The following is a 27,852-nucleotide window of genomic DNA, read 5'->3' as shown; positions in this document are numbered from 1 at the left end:
TATATGTTAATGTTAATATAAACAACATTTCTATTTCTATCAGTTATTTTTTAGATGTTAGGGTAGCATGGTACATGTTAGGGTAATCACTGAGAAATCTTCAAAAGTGCAGTGATGGATTCGCCATTTCTCGAACTCTTTAAAATAAAATGAAGATGTCTTTCTAAGAAACAACTACAGAAACATCTTGGTGCGGGAATGGCCGGAGGAAATTCTACAGCTTTCAATATTCAGGTTAGACAAGATGATCATAATAATCTCTCTTGGCTTTCAAATCTGTTTACCCAACTTTGTAGAGACATGTAATGTTTACAGATCACTGTCAAATCTGCATAAATGGATTAGGAAAAGGCATGAATGAGCAATTACTCTTGTGACCTCTATGAGGTATAATACTTAGTATTTACCAGGTCATTATATTACAACTTGTCATTTTTTTCCTCAGTTTTAACAGCATAGATTAATCTCTTTAACAGCATCTGGAGTTCCATGGAGTAATATATTTATACTAGCAGCATTATATATGACAGCAAGTATATACTATACATTATGGTATACACATTATAAGCTATATATATGAGAGATATATATAATAACAGCACTAATTTTCCTCCTTTTATTCTAAAGAGATGTGTGGGGCAGTGTTTCTTCCCTCCAGTGGGTCAAATCTACATTCAGTCACCGTCCGCTTTGTTCTAGAGTCACTGAAGGGACAGGTGATGGTTACCACACAGTCACCACACACCAGCTGGGAAAACCACCCACCACAGTAGATTCAACGAAATGCAGCACACAGGGCGTTCTTCATCGACAATATTAGCCAGAGCCCCTGCAGATCATAAAAGTCCTGGATGCTGCTCTCAGCGATAGGAGAATTTGCCTATGTGGATGCCTGTGATGAACCCACATACATCACTTATAGGGCTTCTGTAGTTGCAGAGTTCAGCCTGGTTGTGCTGTTCTGACAGGTTGCCTAGGACCAAGATCTGGATAAAACCACTGCTGAGCAGCTGTTCAGAAACAGCTGGTTTAAACCTCTAAATGGGGAGGCTGGATGACATTTTCGGAAGCACAAAGGCCTCGCAGGTTTTTCTCACTTCAGCTAACGTGGGTGGCTGTCTCTTCTCAAGTTCAGGCTCCCTCCTCTTAACGATTCATCTATTTAGGTTATTTGCATTTACAACAGAGGCAAAGATGCAGCCAACTCTGCAACAGAACTTCGGTCTGGCACTGAAGTTTGTCACTTGAACTAAATCTAAACTCATGGTTGTTTATCGCAAAATCTTCCGGGTAGATATCTCCCTCTACAGAACCCCACTAAAGTCAATGGGCTTTTTGGGCACAGGTATCCACTCACAGGCACCGGGCAGGGCTGGGACCCAGGTGTGTAGAGTGCTGGGTGGGACATTCTGTATCAACCAAACCTTTCAAAGTTGTGGTTTTATTTGGCACATCTGATGACAGGCTTTTAATGAGAAAATGCAAACAAGCTGTCATGGAGGATAAACATAATTTTGAAACGGGTGGCAAATAACACTTTTTTTTTAATACAATGCCAACTTTCCTTTTCTTGGAGGACTGAAGAGTGCTCTTTCTGCATTGGCTATTAGCAGAAACCTGCAGAGTCACTAGTAACAACTTTGGAGGTAATTAGAGAAAAGATAGGTACTGGGGTACTGGACGCTCTCATTTTTCCCCGGAGAGATGCCGTGTAACGTTTTACAGAGCCTAGAGAAAAGAGTCAGAAAAGTGCTGTTTGTTCATGTGACGAGATATTACAGCCTACTAATTTAACTTGGGTGGCTTTAAACTTTGGAAAAAAAGTGAGGAAAATTATGTTTCTTGGCCATAATGCTTTCTACAGTCCTTAAGTTCTCTGAGGTTTTACGAAAGGTAATTTGTTTTCCCACTTATGTCCTGTTTTAGGTCTGGTTTGGCAAAACTGAGCCAAACCAGTTCCTTCTGTGTTTTTTTCTCATTGCTTTTTCCTCTCCTTCCCATTAAGATTTTGTCTGAACTTGGCTTTCACAACTGAATTTCGAAACACCCCACCGAAAAGGGAAAAAGGAGACCTCCTGACCCTTTCCAAAAGGAAGAAGAGCCTGTGTTCAGAGGCCCCCCGCATGGCCAGCAACTTGGGTAAAAAACATTTTTACTTTTTTCATCGGAAAAGGAGGCGTGATGCACATTACTCATCACTGATAGTGCTGCCCGCCCGCTCACACCTGGGCCCTTCCCCATCACCCTTCCTTCTCGCACCCACCGCGGCAGGTACCCCCAGGCCCTCCCCTCACACCACAGCACTGGGGTCCCCACACTGCCGCTGGAGGAGTTTCTGGCCGCAGGGACCTTGATACAGCACTCGGGGATGTTTTTATCATCATTTATTACTGTTGTCCTTATCCCTGTTGTTGTCACCATTGTTGTTATTATTTTATTTTTCCCTTGCTCCTCTTCCACGAGGGGACCAGCTCCCGCCGCCCTCGATACCTCGACCACCGCCCGCCCAAGGGGAAAACGGCGGAGAGAGAGCGAGCGCGCGTGCAGGGCGGCGCCTTTAAGGGAGGCGGGGCTCGGGGGCACGGTGGCGGCCGGGAGCAGTTCCCCCCGCCCCTGCCCTCGATCGCTCCGTGCTCCATCGATTGTCTCGGGCAGCGGCTGGAGGTGGCTATGCCCGCCGGACGCGGAGGCGCTGCTGGGAGCGGAGCTGCTGCAGGTGCCGGATACGAACTCGGCGGCGGCGGCCGGTGAGTGACAGTCTCTGGCCTCCCGCCCCGCTCTTCCTCCGCCGGGCTCTGCAGAGCCGGCTCTCAGCGGGGCAGCTCCGGCTCCTTCCCTCCTGCTCCCTGGGGCGGAGGCCGTCCCCCTCCCTTCGGCCTCCCCACTTCTTCCTCCCCCGCGGGGGGGGGCTCGAGTCTCTCGCCCGCCGGGCGGGGTCGAGTGTCGCGTCCCAGACCCCGCCCCTGCCCCGGGAGCGGAGGTGGGGGGGGGCGTCGCTGGTCTCCCGCTGTCTCGCACTTCGCGGCCCCTCCTGAGCCTCCCTGTAGGCACCTGCGGGCCCCGCCCCGCCGCGGGGCTGCGCCGGTACCGGCCTGGCAGCGCCGGGACGGGCCCCCGCTCGTCTCCCCGAGGCCAGGGGCTGGGGGAGAACGGCGGCCGGGCGCCGGGCCCTGCCGAGGCGGTGACTTCCCGGCTGCGGCAGCTCCCTTTTCCTCCTCCCCCAGCCCCGTGACGGGGCAGCGCCGGCGGGGCAGGGGGATTCCCCGTCACCTGTGGACCCCCCCGGGGGGTACACACGGTGTCCTGCGGGCGGGTGGGCGTCTGCTGGGTGACGGTGGCTGCGAGAGGTTGCGCTCGGGGCGGGGAGCGCCGTGTTCTGGCCGCGGGTGCGCTTGGGAGGGAGCCCTTCTGGGCGCCGGTGGGGCCGGCCCCGCAAGCCAGCGGGCAGGGCAGCGGTTCGGGGGCTTTTGCCTTTGTTTCTCATTGCTGACACCGCTCTGTCGAGAGCTCCTGGGCCCGCTTTATTGTGCGGTGAAACGAGGGTGGTCTAGAACTGTCGTTCGGGTCAATGCAGTGTTTATGTGTGTGTGTGCGGGGTGGGGAGTAGAGGAAATAAGGAGGGGAGAGGCGAGGTCTAACCTCTGAAGAGCTGGTTACTTGTCGGGCTGAGGTTCAGTGGTACTGTGAAGCTTCAGAAGTAACTCCCCGAAATGAGTGTGTGCTTAGGCAAGTACAATAAGAAAGTACTGTAGTAAGGAGTGTGGAACAAATCAAAATAACATATATTGCTTGAGACACGATTGTTTTCATTGATATCTAGCTGGAAGTGTTACATTTCCTCTATCACTTAATTTTTTTTTACTTTCCACTCAGTTCTACGTTTCTCCCTCACTTGGACTGCATTGCAGTCCAGAAGGGTCCATGAGCTGGGTGACCACACGTCTTTCCTCCTTGCCTCTTCTATATCTTAATTAGCAACCTGAAAAAGATCGCATATCAAGAGGAGTAGATGTCTGAAAATGAGGATGATCCTATTTCCAAAAGGGAGTTTCACATTCTGTCCAGTTTTGCTGGTTTTCAAGATAGCATTCCTTCTACACTGTCAGCTTTTCCTTCTCTTCCCCCTCCCCTCCCCTTTTCTATTTCCTGCAGTTGGCTTGCTCGTGGTGGATTAACAGCTTCTAGCCATGCACTCGAAAGCGTTGAATTGAAAGCCAGTGAAGTAATAAGCCATCGTCGCTCTGACAGAGCATCAGATTAAATATAAACTACAAATATTAATTCTTTAAAGTTTAGTTTAAAATCATAATCTCACTTCAGCTTTCTAGGCTTTCTGATAATTCTTAAGATTAAGTACACACTCTCTTTTCTCCTTTAGTGATTTGTGTGCGTTTCATTACTGTAAGCTTTGGTTTGGTTTTGCTTTTGATAAAGTTGTCAGAGCAGTTAAAGGACTTCTGTTTGTTTGGGTTTTTTAATGTAAACTGCAAGTAAACAAACTTGTGGCTTAGGAAAACAGGTCTGTTTTCTTGCTTTACCTTTTGCTCACCTGAAGAAGAAAAGCTCTATAATGCTTCGTTCCCTCTATCTGTACTATCTATCACAGCTTGCACTGACCCAGCAAGCAGCAGCAAAAGGCATGTCCTGCTGCTTTCTTTCCCATGGATAGCTTAGTTTACAGTTTTTGTGATTTATGCCCACCCTTGGATAACAATGTTTTTACTTAAATGGGATTTCTGTTGTCTTAAACATCATTTAAAACAGGATGCAATGCTTTTCATATACTGGTGTGACTTCTCTCAGTGAAAATACCATTAACTTACATTGTAAGGGGTTTTACTATATGGAAAATGTAACTTTTTAGTATGTGTCAGAGGTGAAACTATTTAATTAAAAGCATGTTACCAATCAAACTTGTGCTGTTTTTTTTTTTTAAACAATGTAAAGTTGTCTTGTGTTTTCATGGCCTTCATTCAATAAATTACATTATTTTTACAGACTTGATAGGGTTTTTTTTTTAATGCTGTGATTGCTTTGTCAGATATTAGTGCTGAATAGCAGTCTAAGATAATGGACATTATTAAAATCCATTTGAAAACCCGTTAAAGTTCCAAGTCATGAACTTAAAAAAAAGCCTTTAAAATATTTAACACCTTGCCCTTTGAGCAGTGGATATTGTATGGAGAAACTCCTTCCTCTTCAGTACAAAAGGTACTGTTCACTAAGTCTTTTTGAACCTGTTGTATTCAGATCTTATTTTTTTGCGTTGTAGGATTTCCTGTGAATGTGAGCAGAGTTATTTTGCTAGCTGTTGATAGTATTTGAGGCAAAAATGGCCAAAAAAGATGTTAAAATAAATAATCCACCAATTATTTTCCTGAGGTCCTATTAAAAAGAAACTATCCACTGATACAGTCCATTCTTTATTATGCTACTCCTCACAGTGAAGATGGACTGAAGCAGACTAAGTGGGTTGACTAGAAAGGCAGAGGCCACTGACCTCTTTTAGCGATGAAAACTTTTAGATATGTTATGTTAAACCATACTTAATCAATTTCTTTCAATGTACTGATATATTTAGCTGTAAATCCAGTAAGTCTTAAGCACTGTACTTGAAACTAGACATCAGTTTTGAGTTATTTTAATTCTGTTTATTCTGTGTTTTTCTGCTTTCCTACTTCACTTAAAAAAAAAAAAAAAAAGAAAAGAAAAACGTAATATCTCGATTTGATTATGACAGAAGGCTGAATATAAAAGGTGTTCTTAAAAACGTGGACTCTGACAGCTGTTGAAAATATCCATGAAATAGTCTAGAGTTAGTTTTGTACTCCAGGACAAAACAGCCTGTGAAGCTACCTGTATGTGTTTTGAATGGCTGTACATCACTGCTTAGTTATGCAAACAGGCACAGAAAGTTTTTCCACAGGAGAAATCAGTAGCACTAGATTTTACAATGAAGGACTGGAAAATAATATGCAAAAGACTACGTATTACAGGGAATTTATTTTCTATGTGAGCTTTTCAGCAAGAGTGGAATCTGCTGCACACTGAAGGTTCAAAATCCGAAAATGGCTAAATTAATATCTTCTAGGAGAAGTCAGACGTTAGCTCGTGAGCTTAACTTTGACCTCCTGTCTTAGACCACCTACATTCTGTAAATCTGTGCTGTGCAACATTGTCTTTCAAATTACTTTTCCCAGTGGAGAAATACGGCACTTGGTAATGGGGGAAATCTTGTTTGTAAAGGTGCTTGTAGGATGAGGGATGATTAGACAGCACGTGCACAGTGCAGTAACGTCAGATTGATGTTTCATCTTTTGCACTGAACACGAAAGCAAAGGTCTGTGTTTACAGCTTGGAAAGTATCAATTTAAAAATAAAGCTGATTAAAATTTTTGTACCTTAACTTGAAAATTATTTTCTAGAATTCCTGTCGGTGTTTCAGTTCAAAAGCAGCTGGATTGTTCTCGCAATGTCAAAAGTTGGAGGAGGAGGGAAGGGCAGGAGGGAGAATTCATTTTTGTGATCTCCTGGGAAAAAAAAATACAGAACCTGAAGCAGTTTTCCTAGAAACTGAGCAATGAGGGAAATGCCTGAAAATAAGGATTAATTGTCTGATTGCTATGTTACACGCTTTGCGTAGGGAAAGGTAAGCTAAGTATTTAATGTTTTAGACAAGAATAAGTCAAACACTTCTCCTCCCTCAGTACAAATTTCTTTGTACTTTTTATATTATTTTGGAAGTATTTAGTGCTTTTTCTTCAAAAGGAAGTTGGTCTGTGTAGCCTTTTTTTGACAACAGAAGTTGTTACTTAATCAGTACAGACGGTATGTTCAGCATTTTCAGTAGAAAATACTGCGATTGCACTCAGTGATGGGTGTGAAAGCCTGTGTTTCCTTTCTAATTTTGTTTGTTTTGGTTTTAAGGAAAACAAAATTTCTGAGACACCAAGCCCTTAATGGGTCTGGTTTTCTTTTGACCTTAAGGGAACTACATATTCCCAGATTTTCAGCTTAATTCTCAAAGGCAGACCTTAGCCTATATTGTGCAGAAGCCAGTGGGGACTCTGGCAGTGTAAAAGTGTCTGTGGATCAGATTACAATATAAATCAGTGATTTTTAGGTATATTTAGACTTGTATTTTTTCTTTCACTTCGTGGATAACCCGAAAGCAATGTACCCTGTAATTGGAAGTTCATAAAAAAGCTTGTAGTGGTTAAAGATTTAGGGCTATGCTGAGCAAAAGTTCCTTTTTAAATGCCCACTTTTGTACTGAGGACAAACTAAACTGATTTTTTGAGGTAATCCTAAAATGTCTCGATTAAAAAAAGCAATGACTCTCAATTTTCTATTTAACAATTCTGTGAGTCTTGTGACACTTTGAACCTCACTGTGGTTTTAACGTGTACCTTGCTTCTTGCTGGAAACTGAACATTAGATTTTTTGGCAAAAAGTTAAGGAGCTGTGTATATAGTTGATGGTTTTTTTTTTTTTTCTCATGTTTCCTTCAGCATAGAAGGCAGGGGAGCTTCTGTTTCTCACAAGACAACTTCACTACTCTGAAAGCATGATAGTTCCCTACAGGAGATGGGATTTTAGGCGGCTGAGTGGAAATGAAGATTGAGAGCATGTAAGGCAGAGGCAGGCTGAGATATGTCAGAAAAATACCTGTGCACACAGGCTCTCAGTGAAATACTTGAGCGCTTGTTTGACCATGTGAATAGAGAAAGATGCTATAGCGTATGGATTGAGTACTTCACTGAGCAGAGGCCAGAAAGAGGTGTTTGGGAGAGAACATGAAAAATACAGGAATCTCAGTAACACAAATGCATGTCTCATCTTTTAAATATTTTTGAAACAAAAGGAACTGCCAAAAAAGTCACACGGCAAATGTTAAATTTAGTGTTGCAGTCCTGCCCACAAGCACCCAAGTTAAAACTTTAACCATGTGTAATTACAGTGGTTATATAGTGTTTTTATAAAGAATATTGTGTATAGTTACAGGGCTTAGAAAAAATCTGTGGTGTCTTGTTTCTTTTCTCTAGAAAAAAAATAAATCCCATCCCATTGGGATTTATTTAGTTTATTTTTCTGAACTTCTGGATCTTTCTGAATGCATTTGCATAAACATATTTGAAAGGTTTTGATGCTTAAAGTATTGTTTTTGAATTTCTGCCTGTGAATAGTATAAGATAGAGAGATGATGAGGATATTAAGATTCTTTACCATTTTCTTAATAACTAAAATAATGCACAGAAAATTATGAATAACTTTAGAACAAAAGAGGGATGAATGGTTTAACTGGAGAACAGTGAGGAGAATGGCTTCTAGATGAAGCGAAATTTGTGGGATGTTGGAGGTAGAAGCAGATGTGGGAAAGCATGTGCTTTGTGAGAATTTAGAAATTAATGGGAGATTTATGGCCATCTGTGGTACGGTTTTGTGTAAAGCTGAGTTGACTTTTCTTCTATATATGTGTTTATATATAGATGTTTAAGGTTCTTCTTCACAACATAGCTAGATTATAGTGACGTGTCACGTAATAAATACAGAAGCTTTTAACCAAGTGGATGACTTAATTTCTGGGGAGAGTTGCAATGCAATTTATAATGAAAATAGCGGAAATTTTGGGGACAAACATCTGTGTTCAGACTTCCTTGAACTACATTTTCTTCTACACTATCACCCTTTTCTAGCCAATTCAGTATGACCAGAATAGACATTCAGAAAACTTAAATTGGTTTGACTTGAGTCTTGGTGATGAATAGGTGCTGTAGCATTGAATATACTAGCAAAAGTGTTCATTCAAGAACTGGTATAAACCTGTATGTAGACCTAATTAATAAATTGGGGGAATAATTTCTTTTCAGTGTGAAGTTATGGAACTTTAAAGCTAACTTTTTTGAAAATTATAAGGTGAAATATTTGTAGGAATTTTTTCTTAAGGTTTTCCCCAACAAAAATGTCCTAATCCAAGTTTATAGGACTAATATTGACATTTGGATTAATGTAGTATCCATGGTTTTGGTTAATAGTGGCACTTGGAGGTTGTCGTTGTCACTTAGGTAAATAGATTTTGAGATGAGGTGAAAATGTGACTGTGGTTCTGGGCTGTTTAGACTGTGTATGTGGATTGAGTTAAATTTGTGTACTGGTGAGTTTGATGGAGGAGATATGTGTTTGTGGTAGCAAAAGTGGAGGGAAGGGAAACTTTTTTTTTCAAAGTAGACTGACTAAAATAGATTTCAAAATTCTTCAGATGTTTCATTCAGCTTTTTCTGTTTGAACAGGTGATATAATAGGCAGATGAAATTATTTTCTGAACTAAAAGGAACAAAGAATTCCCCCCTGCCCCAGCTTCCCATTTTAAAAGTCTCTGTTCATCTATACTACAGATTAATGTTCTTTTTAATCTATTTTCAGAGGTTTGCTGTTTTTAATTCTTGCTGATGGGTCACAAACCCGGTATTATATGTAGGCGCGTTAATTTCCTTCAAGTTGTTTATGGTGTAAGATACTAATGAACAAAACTTCATTTTACAACAATGTTTGTGGGAAAGTTCAGCATTTTGATGTCATAACAGCATTTGTGCAGTTAATTGTCCTTTGTGGGGAATCTCTCCTCCCCAGATAAATAACATTTAAAAATTCCTGATGTAAAAATACATCAATACACAGGTATGCTGTGTGTCATACCTGATAAGATGCTGTCATTTAATATATACAAGGAAATGGATTTATACTAGTCTAGATTTTTTTTTTGACGTGTGATAGATAGAAGGTTAATTGATGTTAAATGGATGCTTTGTTAGCCCTTCATCAGCTACTAAACTAGTACCCGAGGAGTGCAAATCATTACTACAAAAGGCCAAGACCAGTATGTTTTCTTAGTGAGGTTTATAGGTCTTTTTTTATCCCTCCTTCCCAACCGCACAAAACATAACCAGCTGTAACGATAGGAGGAGAGAGCAAGCAGCTTTTCTAAACACACACACTCCCACACAGACACACTCGCGCTCCTGCCCCCCGCTCTCCTCCTCATACCTCCACGGAGTGACAGCTTCTAGATGTTGCGTGCGAGTGAGTTCAGCTGGTGCTGTGTGGTCTGGGTGTGTGGTCCTCCAGCTCAACCGAGAGGCTGCTAACAGGGTGGATGAGAGAGAGAGAGAGAGAGAGCAACGCTGTTTAGTTTAATTTATTTCGGATGCCGGAACTGTGCCCGGAGTTTCTCCCGAGCTGGGTTCCACAGTCAGCGGTGTCAATCCCTCGCAGCTGCAGCCCAGGCCGCGACGGGCGCTGGGCTCCTCCGCCGAGGGCTCTCGCAGCATCTGCCTCGGGTCCAGCCTTTTAATCCCTTGTGGCTCAGAAATGTTAACGGCATCGCTGAGTGCTGTGATTATTTTGCTTTCGCTCTGTCAAGATACATAGCCGTGAAGATGTACCTTGCTGGGTTAAGGAAAGCGGGACCTCTGAGATGCTGAGGAAATATGCGAGTATGGCTGTTGCGAAAGCAAAACTGCTGCGCTTATTCCTTGGCTACCCTAAAACTAAAATCTCTAGCCCACCCTTCCTGACCGACTGGAATATTCAGGAGGCCTTTTAAAAAAAGAAGTGTATCCTGTTATGTCATTTAATACCCCAAATTTTTTATTTTGTCATTTGCTTTCTCCATTGCAAAACCTGCACATCTTCCCAAATTGAAACCGATTTTGGCACGTAGCATTGTCCTGTAGGTTAACATGTTTGTCAGTGTTAATGTTGGCTTCAATCAACATGCCGGATATGACAGGGCAAGACAAATGAGGCTTTGTTTTTCCTGTGTGACGGTGAAATTACCCCCTTTTTTGTGTTTGTTCATCTTTTCATTATAAGTAGCTTAGTGGTGTTTTGAAGAGGTTTTTCCTCCCCCTAAACGTAAGATTCGTGAGCACTTCTTGTTTAAATTGACAAGTCTTCTTTTATTATTTAAATAAACATGCATAGATTCTTAATATCACTTGGAATTTCAGCATTGTTTAGCTTATTCACTTCCCAGTCTTTTCTGGCAGGCTTGCAGGAATGGACTTTGTATTATTAATGCAGTGTTGAAGGCTGTGGAAATTCTAGGGCGCTGAAGATCTCCAGAGGGGTTAATAAATGTCAGTTATTTTCACAGTGCTGCTTTTTGGATGCTTTTAAATCTTGGTTTATGTAGGTTGTCTGTCTGAATTTATATTGTTGGGAAGATAAAGCACAGAAAAGGTTGCGATAGTGTTTTTCATCATTTTGTAATGGTTTTGAGTAGGAAGCTTTTTGCTTTGTTGTCCTCCTTGGGGTCATTTGCTGTGTCTCTTCACTGACTCTGTCATAGTGTGTTGTACTCAGGGGACTCTTTGGGTTTTCTAGTGAAAACAAATTATTAGATTTATTTAGTAGAAGCCAAGTTTGCATAGTTTAAGGTGAAAAGGCCATCACCTAGGTTCTGGAATCTGAGTATTTATTGCTTGTTTAAAAAAGGGCGTTTCATAAATCTGTTCATTTGGAAAGCATTTAATGCTGTGATGTTAGTGTGATAAGAGTATCTCACCTACTGGCTTGAGGTTGGTTTGTTTTTTAAAAAGTAAACAACAACATCTGAGGCATACTGTGATTTGAACATGGGTGATGCTTTGGTCGTTTCTGCCTCAGATTTTTAAAAATTGTATTCTGTCACGTATATATGAGTGAGAACAAATAAATATATGATACCTGAAGACAGTCGTGTTTGCTTGTAGCTTAGACTTTCTCAGTGATGACAAATAGGCTTTTTCTTTCCTCCCTTCTTGACAGCTTAGATTCCCTTTGCTAGATGACCATGGCACTTGCATTGACCTTGAGCCTATCTTCCTCCAAGAGTCTTTTAAGTTCAGTGTCTGTGACAAAGTACCACTGAAACTTACCCGAGTTTTAAGTTACTGGAGCCAACTTGCTACCTTCTTTTAGAAGTCAGAAACTCATTTTTAAAATATTTCAACTGCTAATTTTTCCACTGGTGAAATTTGTAAGGTGGCACCTGATTGTTATTCGTCTTCTGAAATTCCATGCCTTCAAAATGTTTGTAGTTTTCCTTTGGGATTTGAATTTACCAGTCAATTTAACATCCTTAAATCCTGAGCTTCTGTTGTTCGCTTATTTCATATTCTGGTACTTCTTCCAGACTGGTAAGCAGGACTCTGCTTCAGAGAACAGATAACGGTAGCTATTGGTGGTTTACTTTGTGTTTCTTCTCTGCTCGCCATTGAAAGTTGGACGGGGAAACCTATTTAAGAATTCTTGTTTAAACCTACGGAAGGTTTACAAAAGCCAAAAAAGCAACTAGACTTCTGTTTTCCTTTGTGTTGGGCCATATTTCATTTCTTCGTTATTTGTTTTTACAGTGGCTTTTCTTAGGGTAAAGAGTGAAGATGTCCCTCTTTAGCAAGCTTGTAATGCTCAGAATTGTCTGGATTTTTTTTTTTTTTTTTGGACCAAACCTTCATGAGAGGACAGTTTATTTGAGAAGCTCATGTATGGACAAAGATGATGTTTATGAAAGGCATTTTTCAAGATGGCTTTGTAGTAGGTGGTCTTTGCAAAGGCTTTCTAACTCCTTGCACTTTCATAACAAGAATGATGACAGAATAATAGAGAGAATAATATGGGCAAGATCATGAGAGCAGTCAAACAGATGTCATCCATGTTAAACTGTTGGGGGAGATATTGTGAGGAAATGAAGTTTAAAAAAAGGGTGGGGGGGCAAGTAAAGAGGGAAAGAGACCTCTGTTAGTGTAGAAGATTGTCCATTGCAAAAAAAAAAATAGTCTTGTTAACACTTCTTCATTGAGCCTGCTTCCTCAGAGGAGATGTCTTCTGTAGAAAACTCTTTATGCAATCTCCTCTAGTCTGTACAAGAACCAGTCTTTTGGTAAGAAGGCTGCTTTTTTTTTTTATATTATTATTTTATACATAATACATATTTTTAAAGAATAGAACTTATCTTTAGGGCAATGTATAGAATTACAACAAAAAGCTCTTAATTATATTATTGTACCTTTTCATGAAATGAAAAAAAGTAATTATTTTTTCAGCTTTGCCTTAAGGATTTTTTAAAAAAATTGGAAACTTGCTTTTGTGCCACAGTAGTGTACTGGCTAGGCTTCCCAATTCAGTTATTTTAGCTATTGACATGTTTTTCACGAGAAGGGGGAAAGGAAATATTATAAATGAATTGAAGGTTCCCAAGCATTTGTTTGATAATTGTAGTAAGGACAGATTCCATGGAGCTCCTTCACTTCACTCTTTGAAATAAATGAAACCAATTGATGTTTAAAAATAATAATAGAGTGTCTCAGTGCTGTAGTGCTTTTGTAATGTGTTGAGATTTACTGTGGTCTTCTCATTCCAGTGAGGTATTTTAACGCAATTCTGCAGTAAGTATGGAAATACTTTAGAAGAAATGTTAGACCTCAGGAGGCTCAGCATTTTTATTACATTTATTCAGGTCATCATGAAAGGAGATCTAGTGCCAATTTCTGAAATCCAGAAAAATATGTTGTAATATTACTTTTGAGTTTTGGTATTGATTCAAACCAATTACCTGTGTGCCTAAGTATGTTGAAAGAAACAATGGCTGCAATGCAAGGGAACCGTAACACTGGGGAGGGGGGAAATCAACCAAGTAATACCAAAATAGCTTCTGTTTTATTTGTTGTCCTCAAGATTTCTTCCTTTCCGTATTACCACTGGGTTCCTGAAGATGGCTTTTTTACATCTGTGTAACTGATTAACATTCTATATAAATCTTGACAAAAAATTGCTCAAAAGTAAAAGAGGTGCTTTATGTTGGCTTGCTGGTATCTAGACACATGCTGCTTCCTGCAGAAGGTGACTGGGTGGGTATGTGGGGACGTAACCTCGCTGTTTCTTTACGGCTGTTGTATATCTTCAAGCTCTGATGTGAGGATCTGTGAGAAAAGCTGCAAAGGCTACAAAGATAAGATCATGAGGAATAGATGCAGTTTGTCCTCCTCGCTCTAGGTAAACTTAGGCACGGGATTCTTCTCTGACATCCTCTTTGCACAGGACTCCAGAGGAAACGTCACATTCTGAAAGGTCTGAATTTCTGTGCGTGTGCATCTTGTAATTGTGTAGGAAAAAACAAGACTTTTCCTGAAATTTTGGATTCTGATTGCTCCAGGTAGTACCAGGTTTAACAGTGGGAACTGGGAAGCTTATTTCTACTGTGCTGCCTGCTGTTTTGTCAGGCGATGCTGTCGTAATGTAGCTTTGAATGGAGCGCAGATGAGAGGAGAGCTGGGCAAGCCTTGTGACTCTGGGACTAGGGATCTTGACAGAAGACTGGGTCTATCTTTTTCGCCTGTGGCAAAGAAGTGGATCAGTAGTAGGGCAGGTGGGCTGTCTGGACAGGACGACTCAGGGTAAGGAAGAGGAATTACCAAGCTGTCAGGATTTGAAAGGACAAGTGGGATATTAACACCTGTCTTCCTCCCTCTTTGAACTTACGGATAAGAAGTCAGAGGGCAGATCAGCAGGATAAGGGCAGGAAATAGTTCAGCTGCAAGATTAGGACCCGGCTTCAGATTTGGAGTGAGGCGGAGACCGTCGGTCCCTATGTGAGGGGAAGAACAGTGCTGGGAAAGAAATAGAGGAGTTGAACAGGAGGGAGGGCACTCTGCCTGCCAGAGCACAACCTCCTCTTCGTAGCTGGAGATGACTCTCAGCTGATTTCTTTGTAATCTGCTGATACAGTCCTCCTCTCCTTCAGTGCTGTTCTACCCCCCAGGTTATAGACTGCATCTGTTGACTACTCACTTCTCTAGCCTCGTGTTGGGTTCACGTAAAAGGTTCCAGTATCTTACATACAGACTTAGAAGAGCATCCATATGATACTAGCTAATTTAATTCCTTCTTCATCAGTTTATTGCTTGCAAAAACATGAAAAATTAATGTTCTATTAAAAACGTCATGTAATTTTTAATGTTGCGATGTCATCCAGTCAAGAAATATTATGAGGTTTGTCAGTTAAAAATACAACACCAAAACAAACCACCTTAGTTCCAGACATGTTATGTGTGTCATGGGCTCTTACCAGACTTCCTTCATGTACTGGACATAGCTGACGTAGTGCAACTTATTGTATTCTTGCTTCTTCAACAGGAAACTGCATCTCTTATTGCACACTCGTCAAAGGTAGTCTCAGAAGAGACTATATCTCTGAAGATATTAATAGTCCTGTGGTGTTCAGAGTATCCAAATGTTTCTTCCATATCAATGAATTTTTCTTCAAAATAACTTTTGAGGTGTGTGATAGTATTCCGATTTTAAATATGTGAAACTGAGAAACAGACATTTAAGATCAAATGTCTTTATAGGTTTGAGGTGGTTTAGGACCTGAATATTTTGGAGCATTGTGCAGCATTCCCTGCCTTTCCAATTTCCGTCTTAATTTTCAGTGTGCATTCCAACTTTGGAACATGAAGAAGTAAACTGGTCAGTGGCAGCTTCTTTGATCCTAATGGCAGATCTATCTAATAACACTTAAAAATTTGGGGAGGTTGTGTAGAAGCATGGGGTGTGATGGTACAATGAATATCTTTTGTACATGCAGAAGCAGCTGAAACAAAGATAGCTTACTTAATTCTTGCCTTTCCTAACTGCAGGTGCTTGGAAATTGCAACTTTACTGCAGTTTATTGTTAGGGATGATTTACAGAGGTTTTGGGTTTCATGGACTTGACTATTTGCAAGAGAAAATAGAAAATATACCTTGATCCAAAATAAAAATGGGTAAGAGAAGCCTTATGAAGCTTGGTTTATATTCCACATATTTTTTACCAACCTGAACTTTTAAAATTGTGTGCACTAAAGTGTTCTATGTGTGTCCATAAGGTTTTTGAATACTGACCTGTTTCACCATTCCTGCATTTTCTTAGAATTAAAAACATTCTTTGTGTAGGTTATTTTTGGTTCTTACCTTTCCAATGCAGACAAATTCCTATTAGAAACCAATCGTGGATAACTTTATGAATACTAAGTGAAATTCTTTTACTAGGAATTTTAAGGAAGTTGTTGTGTCTTAGTAGAAGAATTCAGGAGTCATGAAATGGAATAGGTGACGCAAAATTACCGTGGAAGTCATTAAAAGAAACTTCTTTTGCATGTCTTATGACTGCTGTAGGACCTGTGTACCTATGGGCAGGCTCTGTGTTTAGTAAGTGTTGTAAATGCGGAGAAGTTGGTGGGAGCTAATGTGCTTCAGGGTATATTCATCTGCTTCTTAGAGCTGCAGAGCTGCGCAAAGGAAACTGCTAATAAGCCGTAAGAATTTGTGATCAGTTGCGTAGTAAACTAAATGTAGGCTGCGTAAGATGCACGCCATATTGTTGTTTCTATTACAGAGCTAATTAAACTAGTTTGAGTTGACTCTCAACTTCAGGTGCAAAGCAATACTCTTCTGGAAATGCTGCTTCGATAATTTTATGGATGTTTTTGTTGATCTGTTGGGATGTTATTTGTTTTGTTGATGTTCTCTGCTAGTGTAGTGCCTGTAAGTAATGTTTTAATTTTCTCAGTTTATGTAAATGTTGATGCTTTATACAAATAAGTGCTGTGGGCTTCTCCCTATGGGACTCTCTGTGCCAGTACATTTACTTTTGATGGGGAAGTAATCCGAATATGGAATCACAGCCTATTACTTAGTTTAGCAATTCTGAACTTTCTAAGGAATACAATAATAATTTTCTGATAGAGGATTGAACAGGCTCATTTGAATTCTGACATAAGTGATTTGGACTGTGTGTGTATATAGTTTCATTAAGCATTTTGAAGGTCTAATATTTTTCTGAATATACTTTATAGTTCAGAACTAGAGCTATACTTAAAAAAAATGGAAATGCAAAGAAGGTGTAGGTATTCTTTATTGTTTTATGACTCTGTGGCAAAAAAGACTTTCAGTGTTCCGTGTTTACATTCATGTTTTTCTCTATCATTTTAGAAGAACAGCTTAAAAGGTTTTTAATGTTTACATAGTATAATTATTGTTTTTAAATTACTGTTTCTTGCTGAACAGATAAAATCAACTCAGTTTTCAGTAACTGAATAGACATCATGTCTCGAGCACGGCAGCCCCCGCTTGTAACTGGCATCTCTCCCAATGAAGGCATCTCATGGACAAAAGTGACAATTAGAGGAGAAAATCTGGGGACTGGGCCTACAGACCTCATAGGTAAGTTGAAAAAAAAACTTCTTGTAAGAACCATAGAAGGTCACATTTAGGATATAATTAAAGGTAATTTTTTTTTTTTGCATGGTAAAATCTATGTTGCATGGTATGAGGAATGCCCTTTTCACAAATACATGCTTGAATCCATAAATTCAGTGATGCTGCCTGGTGTGTAACTAATCAGAATGACCGTACTTTGCTAGGTGGACCGTTCGCCTGACTCAACATCCTGTGCTGAACACTAGCTAGGAATGAATGCCTATGGGAATGTACTAGAAGAGGGTAGATGTACCGAGATGCTGCTTTGTTACTTTCCCAGGCACTGAGAATTTCAGCGTGGAGACTTCCATATCAAAAGTGTTTTCAATGTATTGAGAAAGTCACTGAGCATTGCTATTCCTTGGATTAGTGTAAAAGTCAATTTGTGTATCTGCAACAGTTATGACAAAGTGGGTTCAGTGATTTAGCTACACATTATGTGAAGAACCTTTTCCTTCGCTGTTGAGATTTTAACATAACTTAATTTGAATCATCATAGCTCTTGCATTGAAAGAGGAAACACGCAGTTTTCTCTGATTCTCCTGACCATACAGATCTTGATCATCACTGCTCTGTTGCCTCTTTTCCAGGCTGAAAAGTCCTAGTGTATTTAAGTTTTCTGCATATATCTTTGACCCTTCTTGTTGCTCTTCAGTGAATCTTCTTTGGTTTCACTGCCTATGATGGGTGAACAACATCTTGGTTACATGCAGAGTTCAGGATGTGAATGCACTGTGACATAATACTGTACTCTCACTTTTGTTTTGTATTACTTCCGTAGGATTCTGTTTTCCATTAAACTCCTACTAAACATAAAACTAATGTTTTTTGTTGTTCTGCCTATTCTAGTCCCATGATTTAATACTTGAGGGTTAGTAGTCAGTTTGAGCCTGTCATCTGTGAATTTAAGGTTTTGCCTGTGTGCATCATATCCTTGTTCATTGAATTTCAGCTGCTGTTTTATAGCATCTGCATTATAGTGCATCCACGCGGTCTCATAAGGTCTGTTTCACATTTTTTCTAGGTCTTAGTCTTTACATTCTGAATAAATTCATGTAATCAACAAAACTTTGTAACCTCTTTATCTTGTCATTTATTAATATATTGAACATAAGCGAATCTAGCACGTACCCTGTGGAAACTTCCCTCAGTGAAAACACACAATTTACTGTAACCCTATTTCTATCTTTAAACAAGCTATTTATCCACTTGAGGATCATATCCTATAGCTGCTTAATTTTCTTAAGCCTTTCAAGAAGGAGTTTGTAAAATCATCTGGAAATCCAAATTAACTGTAACTACTGGAATTTCCCTTTATTTCTTTTGTAAGTTAAGCATATGTGTACTTCAGTGTTCATGTTAGAGACAATTTATCTAATTTGTTGTGGAATCGTGACTCCTCTGAAGTCCATTGGAATTTTGTTTGGCTTTGCTAGAAACAATATTTCACTTCATGGCTGTAAACCAAGATTCCCGAATTCCATTCTTGGCTACCACAATGAACTTTGTCGCCAAGCATAAGCTACTACAGTTTTCCCCTTCACTTCAGTTTGCTGTCTCTCAAAAGGGGAAGTAGTATTTTCCTGAGCTGCTAGACGTGGTTGTGGTACACTAATGAATCTTTACTGAGAAATAATCAGATAACTGATGATGTTATAGGTGAGTATATTTCTGTATATTTGTGTGGTTGATGTACTTCAATAACCTCATTAGTCCATTGGTGTGATCCTATTAGAAGTGATCAGTGCTAGGTTCTTGGAAGGAAGACATCTTCTGAACTGTGCCTCAGTATTACAGCTGATTAACTGCTAAAATTTTTTCCTCATATTTTTCTAGAGTAACTCTTGGAACACATAGCTGCTAATAATCTCATGTTTGAGGTAAAAATAAAAAAAAATAATGGATTGACTTTTTTTTTTCCTTAGCTCAATACTGAGCTTTCTCCAGTGACTAAGGCCCCAGACATTTAAAGATTTCTTTTCATGGTTAAATTAGGCATGTAAATATTCCCTGTGACTTGAATGGAAATACTTCCAGAAGTGAGCCTTTGTAGGCTTGAGATTTAAGCAAGTTTGAGTGAGGGTTTTGTAAAATTTATAATATGCTATTTGGGATATATTAGAGTAAAATGAAAAGGAAGAAACTTTTTTTATATATAAACAGAATATCACAGAATAGAAGAATATACTTTTTGTTTAGGAGAGCCTTCTTGTAATCTGTTTGTATCTTTGAAACCAAATAAACTTTTTATTTGTAACTCTATAGCTCAGGGTACAAAAAGTCAAATCCAGGAGATACCTGCAACATTTATGCTCTCAAGGTTTAGTTTGTCTTTTAAGACATTTGCAGCTGTATTTTATAGGCGTTGTAAAATTGTCAATAAATAAGCTTAACCAAAATTGGGAAATCTCAGTAAGAGAATTACTATGATGTTCTCAAAGATATTTGTACCATGCAACAGGTTACAATGAAGTTTTATTTAAAGCAAAGTTTTCTCTTTTTGGAGAAAAAAAAGTTATATCTGTACTATCAAAAGGTCTCCCCCAACATGCCTTTATTTGTTTTAGAAATTGTCTTGTGCCATTACTGTATTGAGTGTGGTATAGAGACTTAGTTTCTTTTGCATTTTTAAGATACAAAGACTGTTTCCCTCCATTTCAGAAGTGTCGGATCTTGTGATCTTGTTCTCTCGAGAGCTTTAGGAACACCCTATGAGTAAAAACTAATCAGTACAAGGATCTTTAAAACAGTTCAAAAATGTTTGCCCTACTAAATTGCTATAGCTTAGATATTGATTTTAACATATTTCTTAATTTAAGCATGAAGTCAGATCTTTGAAATTCTAGCATGAAATCCTCTGTATGAATGGTTCAGACAAATTCTTTCAGTTACCCTTAGTTCCTACTGCAATCTTTTTTCCTTCAGAGAAGTTGTCAGCATAAAACCAAAAGAGATGTAATAGTATAACCTAAGGTTAAAACCCATGCATTGTTAAGTATTTTTTATTGTAAGGCTTTTTTTTCTTGTGTGTGTATCCTATTTTGTGTCCCCCCACCCCCTGCCTTTTATTCAGGCATCTTCTAAGAAAAAAAATGTACTATCCTTGCTCAAGTAAAATTGCCTTCAGTTGTAATAAGATTCAGTGCCTTTTTTTTTATTTTTTGGTTTTCATTTTCAAAATAGTTTTTGGCAAGGAGTAAAGTATTTTTACATCTGACAGCCATGAAGACTGCCAAATTTGTCTGCTGTATAATGTTAGAGATTTAAATTGTGAGAAAAAAGTGAGTGTGAAGCTTTGGTACTGAGCCACATATGCTGACCCTTTTCTGTCTGTAAGTATTTTTTCAATTGGTCAGAGCTTTCTAGAAATTAAAAGAAAAAGTTAAGCCAAAAGGGGAGGAACTGCTATGCCTGACTAATTTATACTCCCAGTACAGCCAACACACTATTATGGCCTTGCCCTTTTGGGAGTATTTCTAGGTAAGGGTGTTATTTGAGAAGAACCTAATGAAGTTGTTCTCCAAATTGATACTATAGAAATTAGGATCTTGACAACTCTTCAGGAAAACAAAACTCTGATTAGGAATGTGGGGACTGTTGTTCTAGATCTGAGAAAACAATCCCATCTATTCCAGCGTCTGGAGTCTTGATCTGACCAGGATCGATCAGATTAATCAGACAGATTGATCAGTTGGCCAGACTGACCTGATGTGAAGTCTGAGGAAGCCTCGGAGCTTTCATTAAGGTGTACCTCTACTCAAGTGTTAAGAACTGTTCTTAAGCACTAAAGCTTGACATATTTTAATATGCCAAGTCTTTTCCTATGAAGGATCTTCACGGCTAAAATATATGTTGTCTTTTTATTTCATAGTTTGTCTTTTGTACTTCTGTTATGAGAAAGTTCAGAAAAGGGAATAGATGAACATTACATGACTATTCTTTAGTGACAAGGGCAGCTTGTTCGGCAGAATCAGTCTTGCATCATGGATTTTGTACAGAAGAGATTGGGACAGATTATTTGTCAATTAATGCTTCTACGACCAAAAAAACGTTCTGTGTCCGCAAAAGTACTGCTAAACAACAAAGGCTGAAGAAACATTTCATTGTGAATATTTTGCGGAGTTTCTTTATTTTTTCCTGTGCAAAGTCATACAGAGTGAACCTATCAAAGATTTCTTGCATGCAGTTTTGATTGAAGTTTCATGTAAGTACAATACTGAAGAGCAGTTCTCTAGTGTCTTGCAGACAGAAGATCTATTGTACGATGTGAAGTACAAGTTGCAGTAACCCGTAACTGTTGGAAGAGATTAAAATAAGCTTCAAGCAGCACTGCGTGTGTCTCATGAAGTGGCACTAGGACAAAAGACCTGAAGTCACTTAGGGAATATCTGAAAAACATAGTCATGACTCTTTCACTGTAGTTGGCTGTAAGGGACTAGAGAAGGGTCATATATTTATGTAAAATATATGAAGCATCGTAAATGTATTTACATTACAGAATTTCAAAAGATACTTCTACTCACAGTAGGGTATTTCTTTTTTTCTTTTTTCCCAGGTTTAACAATCTGTGGGCACAACTGTCTGCTAACTGCTGAATGGATGTCTGCCAGTAAAATTGTGTGTCGAGTTGGACAGGCTAAAAATGACAAGGGAGACATTATTGTTACTACAAAGTCTGGTGGCAAAGGAACTTCAACTGTTTCCTTCAAACTGCTTAAGCCTGAAAAAATAGGTATTTTTCTTGTTCAAATTCACATCTGTTTTCTTTGCTAAACAAATATATGACTGACTGCCTCTTTAAATAAAATGTTTTACCATCTCAGGACAATCTTCAGTTGTCTAGAAAAAGCAGAGTATATTAATAAAATGTGCAAATATAAACACAGATAAACTCACGGTATATCTGAAATTAGTCCTCCTATCTCAATATCCTGATAAAACCCTCAATGACTAATGAAAGGTAGCCATTTATTTTTCTGTAAGGAGGAACACTAAACTTCTAAAATTTTTAAAGAGTTCATAACAGATCCAGTAATTACTCTTAAGTGTACTAGATAGATGCAAAATATAAACCTGCTCATGAGCTTTACACCTAAATCCTGAGCTGACAGTTAATCCCTTAAAGAAAGTTGAGTCCTCAGTGTTGTTTCTTATTTGTAATTCAAACCATCCTGCAAGATGTAAAGTCTTAAGTATATCTTATGAGATACTTAACCATTAAAATGACGTTGCCAAGCAGTCTAGGACCTCTGCTTAATCTAGAATCCAGTCTAAATACCCTCTGGATTGAAAATGTTTCTTTCAGAACACCTCCATTGATGAAGTTGGATAGTTACCTTTTCTAACATAGTGGTTCCCACAAGAACTGTTTTAGGCTTTTGTTCTCTGTGGTTCAGTGACAGTTAAATAATGCATAATTTCTCCCAAGCTGTACAAAGTTCTTAATAATAGAAAGGTGAATCAGGTGAAAATGTTACACAGTGAAGCTTTTGGTGATGGGAGAGGAGAACTGATATTTTAAAAAATGGGTAAGTGTGGGGATGGGGTAATTTCTAGTGTTGAGTATCTGATGGGTATGTTAAAGAAGGGCATGGCCAAAAATTTGGCTGGCTACAGTTTTGCATGAGGGCCAAGACCTGTTGTGCCTGACCTTTACACATTGTCTGTGGTAAGGCTTTGGAAACAAAGTCAGTCCTGTGTCCATTGAGTTATCCATCTTGGCATGTGGGCAAAGTTCACTTACTTTTTGGTTAGTGAGTGGCACAGAAAAGGGATCTTCCCTAAAATATGCAAATAAGACGACCTCCAGGTAATTGCTCATTTTAAAAGTAATGGATGGCAAGGTTTGGATGGATACCAAAATACTTGGAGGAATGAAAAATACTAATGGTTTGTGATCAGGAGAATGCTCTTGATGTACATGAAACTGTGCACTCTGTAAGAGGTAATGTTTGATGCCCAGCCATGAATACCTTTTCAGCAGCTATAATAAAATAATTCAGCATAATTGCATCCAGGTTGTTTTGCCATGTATCTTCCAATATATTGCCTAGGTATGCATTTTATATTTATCAGGATTTTTCAAATTAATTCAGTATGTTAGAAGTTGGTGGTGCTGGACTGCCCTTGTTGTTTTAAGGATCTGTGCTTTGTTTTCTCTAGGTATCTTGGATCAGTCTGCTGTCTGGGTGGATGAAATGAACTATTATGACATGCGCACTGATAGGAACAAAGGGATTCCCCCCTTGTCCCTACGTCCAGCTAATCCGCTTGGTATTGAGATAGACAAGTGAGTAGCAAATGCCTTCAATCCCCTTCTTTAGTGGTTTTCTCTATATGTGCTTTTGTGAATTCCAGAAAAGTTTAACAGTTTACAGGGCAGGGAAAGATTTAAAAATACATACATATATTGGCTGTTAGTACTCAAAAAGAGTTGTTGGTCCACATTCTCTCCTGCTTCATAATCCTCATTTTTGGATCATCGATTAGAACTGTAGATAATCTAAAAGCCTGATATATTGAACCACAGTGATGTTTAGATTTTGAGGACTGGTAAATAACCTAAGGCTTTGGATTTATACATTGTAGTTATGGAATACTTACTGTTGCATTCGAGTTTCATGGGGCTTTTAAGGATGTTTAGATTGCTATCTGTTGCTAAAATTGCACTGTAAAATGTAATTTATTATACCACATCAACTAGTTTATTTTATTGAAATATTAATACTGTTTTCCAACCCACAGACTTCTTTACTTTCGTTCATAAGTATGGTGGAATTTATGACATTTTTTTCTGAAATAGAAACTTTATAGTGAGTGATAAATGGAATTAGAGGGCTTTAAATGCGGCACTCTTAGGGCTCCAAACCTGACCAACTCCTAGAAATAGCATCAGGAATAATATTTCTCTTGATCAAGATACCGGCTCTACCAAAAACAAAGGCTATATAAAATTAAACTATTACTGTGGGTCTCATCTGCTGAACACTTTGTGAGGAGGAGTGCACTGGAGAAAATCTGCAGCATCCATTGTTACCCTGTTCTGATGGGGAAACTGCACTTTCCTAAAACCTGTATGGGATTTCTAGTGGATCCATTATCAGGTTCCCAGCCTCTGACTGTGCATTTCTTTCCTAGTTTGAATATGTATTTTTCTTTCTTTTCAAAGTGGTGACCCAATTTTTTTTGAAATAAGCTGAAGATCTTGCCTCTTGAAGTATTTTTCTCCAGCCTCAGACCTAACTTCTGATAGATACTTCTTTCATCTTCTCCAGTTTTCCAGCCCTGTTAAAAAGTGGACTTTAGGACTGTGGACAGTATTGCAGTATCATTACCAGAAGACCTCCTGTCTCTCCTATACTATCCCTCCCTGTTCGTGAATTGAAAAACCATAATAATCCTTTTTACCACAGTGCTGCACTGGCAACTAGCAATAAGTAGCTTGTTAGCTGATTCTCTTCAGTTGCTATTTTTGCTGCTGGCATGGTCACTCATTATTCTGTAGGGATGGCCTGGATTCCTTTATCCTAGCTATATCCTTTTGCATTTGACCATATTTCTCTATTTGTTGCTTCCTTGACAAGTCTGTCTTCTCAGTCCAGATGACAGTCTTACTTCTTAATATTTTTACCAACTATTTCTAAAAAATCATTGGTGATAAAGCTATTATCGGTGATGATGCAAATACTGATGAAAGAGTAATGTGAGCATTAGTAAAGCTTCACTTGCAGATGTTCTCAGGTTTGTTTCTCCACAGATTGTGGTGGGGTTTTTTTGTAGTTAGTTCTTTAATCCATGTGATGTATTCTATTGGCATTGCATACAACTTTTTAATCAATGTGATGGTAGCAAGTCTCCTTTAAAATGACAATATATTAATTTTGTCTGGTTACTTTTTTCAATGAAGCACTTAATCTCAAAGCCCATATAATATGTTCTCAAGCATCGTATGAAACAGTTGTGACTGGCTGACACTAAAACTTAATTTTTTCTGCTTTAATTCTGTGTATGTTGAACGCTGCAACAGCTTTTCCATTATTTTATCTGGGATTTAAGTCAAGATAACTAGTTCTATTGCATGGTCCTCTATCCATATGTATCTCACAATACTTCTTTCTGTAAATACAATGGTTATGATGCAGTTACTTTTGATTTGTTCTTATTTTAACAAAACTTTTAATGTAGTGTTTGACTTCATAACCAAAATTGATAGTTCTTACAGTTAAGACAGTGTCAATGTGATAGAGTAAGAATTATCTTCCAGAAACCCTAACAGCATTAGTTTAGGATTGGTTTAATTTAGTCATCTGTTTGGATGTTTGTTAAATAGGAAACCAATGATATTATATTATAAAAGTTTCATCTGAAATCATTAGAAAATATATTAATGAAACCTCAGATTTTGTGTGAAAAACAAATGTCAGAAATATGTAAATACAGATAGGGTTTTTGTGAGGGCGGGAAATAAGAAAATATTTGGGAAAGCATAATATCAAGGCTAGTTCATTGTTCATTGATCTCCAAGTTCACCTCCAAGTTCATTGGAGGTGAAGCGTGACGCTTATGGCAAGCACTGGTATTGAAAGTGACCAGTTTGAGAGAAGGAACACTAGTCAATACAACAAGTAATTGTGTAGAGGGATTGAGGGGTGTAAGTTGTGGAGAGGGGAGAGATAGGGAAAGAGAGGAAAAGCCTGGTCTGCCCTCATGCTATGGGTGACGGCACAGTGTTAATAGTTGTGATTATAGATGGAGCGTTCTGTGTTTAAAAAGTGCCTCCCCAATGGACAAGCTGTCGTAATTTGCTTGAAAAATTGGAGCAATGTGATGTTTACTTTTATAAAATAATCTCTAATACCATATAGTTTAACTGAACTCACGTTTGCAAATACTTGACGTATGGGATGGGTAAGTAATGAGAAATTGTACAAAGTAGTGAAAAAAAGCAATTATAAATTAAGAAAGGGAGTGGATAAGCAAGATATTAGCATTAACTGTTAATAGGCATGGGAATAATTTGTCACTAAAAGTGATAAAAATTGTTAGAATTTTGGGATACTTTAAAATAAAAGAAAGCCAAATATGAAGAAGAGCAGTTGTGTATACAAGGAGATGGGATTCTGCAGCATAATGGGTCTCTCCTTTATTAATACCTTTGGCTTCTTGAAACTGTTTTTAAATGGGTGCAAATTGACATGTATTTTAATTTTGAAGCTGAAGCGTTGGGCATTGGTATGTCTTGGTGGGATATACAACCCTTGCAGCCTGATGGCTGATAAGGAAGGGAAAGGAGAGCCTTGTATTGGTTATGTAAATAGTGGCAAACAAAACAAACATTTAAAGAGAGGACCAGGGAGAAAAGCAGTGAAAAATAGATGTGAGAAAATAGGATAGGAATAAGCTAGATGGGAGCACACTGAAGAGAAGGCAGGAATTGGGTAGACTACAGACTGAAAGAGAGAAAAATCCTCCCTCTAGAAAGTGTTTGTCAGTCATCAGCAAATGATACATAAAAGACAATCTGCAGCATGGGAAAGAGTTAGATCACCTATCTGTTGTGATTTTTCTTTTCTTTTTTTTTTTTTTTTTATATGGGTTATACTTAGTTCTAAAATTTCCCTTTTGTGAGTTTTTTAAACATAGTTTATGGTGCTTTGTCCAATTAAAATGTCTTTAAAAATTAATCATAGCTTTTGATTCATTCAGGTGGGTACTTTCAAGGTGTTGCAGATGGGACATGGAAATACTAGAAAAAAAGATCCCATAAGTAATGAAGAGAAGTGCTTTAGTACAGCATTTCATTAAACTATTAGGCAAGGACAGGGACAAAAAAATATTTATTCAGTAGATTTAAGATTGGTATTTAATTGGGAGTGACTGGGATTTAAGTGAACAAAAGGTTTGAACTGTGAATTAAGGGAAATAGATAATAGTGGGTCTAACATGTTCTATTAATAATTAGAATACTGCCTGTAGATATGTTGTAGGAGTAATATATATGCTCAAAATATGCACTGGAATTCTCTTTTCATATTCAAGTGTTGCAAGGATGCAAAGTAAGAACTTTGGACACACACACTCATCCTCCTGGTTGTTTTTTACGTAGTCAAGATATTTTAAGTGTTATATATATATGTGCACTGTGTTCAAGCCATCATCTTTCAGCCTGCAAGTTTAACAAGTAGTAAGTATACATAGTTTCTGACTGATAAATTCTTAGTATTTTCCAAGAATTAATTGCTGTTCCTGTGCCATACAGCCAACTAAGAATCTTAGTTACTAAATAATAAAATAATTTATATTGTAATGAAACTTGAACTTGCTGGTTATTGCGTTTCAGTGGTGGTCTTTAAAGTCACAAATGTATTCATAGAAGAGTGTTTGCACACATTTGTTCTGCTGCCCTGCTAACAGTGGTTTTTTAATTTCTCGAAGCACAGAATGGATCCAATTAGATGAGGTTTTTTTACGTTGCTATCACTTAGTGCATGTTGTGTGTATGCTATGAAGTATTTCATTCTCACCAGAAAATAGGTATTTAAAATATTTAACCTTTGAATTCCAGTTTTTTAGTTT

The 27,852-nt window shown here is 38.6% G+C and overlaps 1 protein-coding gene across 2 annotated transcripts in view; it reads left to right on the top strand.

Annotated features, from left to right (window-relative positions):
- Window positions 1–2,662: 2,662 nt before the first annotated feature.
- EXOC2 (exocyst complex component 2) overlaps window positions 2,663–27,852 on the top strand; it is a 140,514-nt gene continuing 115,324 nt past the window's right edge. For both annotated transcript variants that reach the window (XM_068396279.1, XM_068396278.1), the window contains exons 1-4: window positions 2,663–2,747; window positions 17,086–17,241; window positions 21,833–22,009; window positions 23,440–23,566. In XM_068396279.1, coding sequence (XP_068252380.1) covers window positions 17,124–17,241; window positions 21,833–22,009; window positions 23,440–23,566 — 422 coding nt within the window. In that variant the 5' untranslated portion in view covers window positions 2,663–2,747; window positions 17,086–17,123. The remainder of the gene's footprint in view (window positions 2,748–17,085; window positions 17,242–21,832; window positions 22,010–23,439; window positions 23,567–27,852) is intronic.

This window comes from Nyctibius grandis, chromosome 3, assembly GCF_013368605.1.
Source record: "Nyctibius grandis isolate bNycGra1 chromosome 3, bNycGra1.pri, whole genome shotgun sequence".
NCBI lineage: Eukaryota > Metazoa > Chordata > Aves > Nyctibiiformes > Nyctibiidae > Nyctibius > Nyctibius grandis.
The sequence above is the reverse complement of the archived record's forward strand: the minus strand, read 5'-3'. Positions and strand labels throughout refer to the sequence as shown.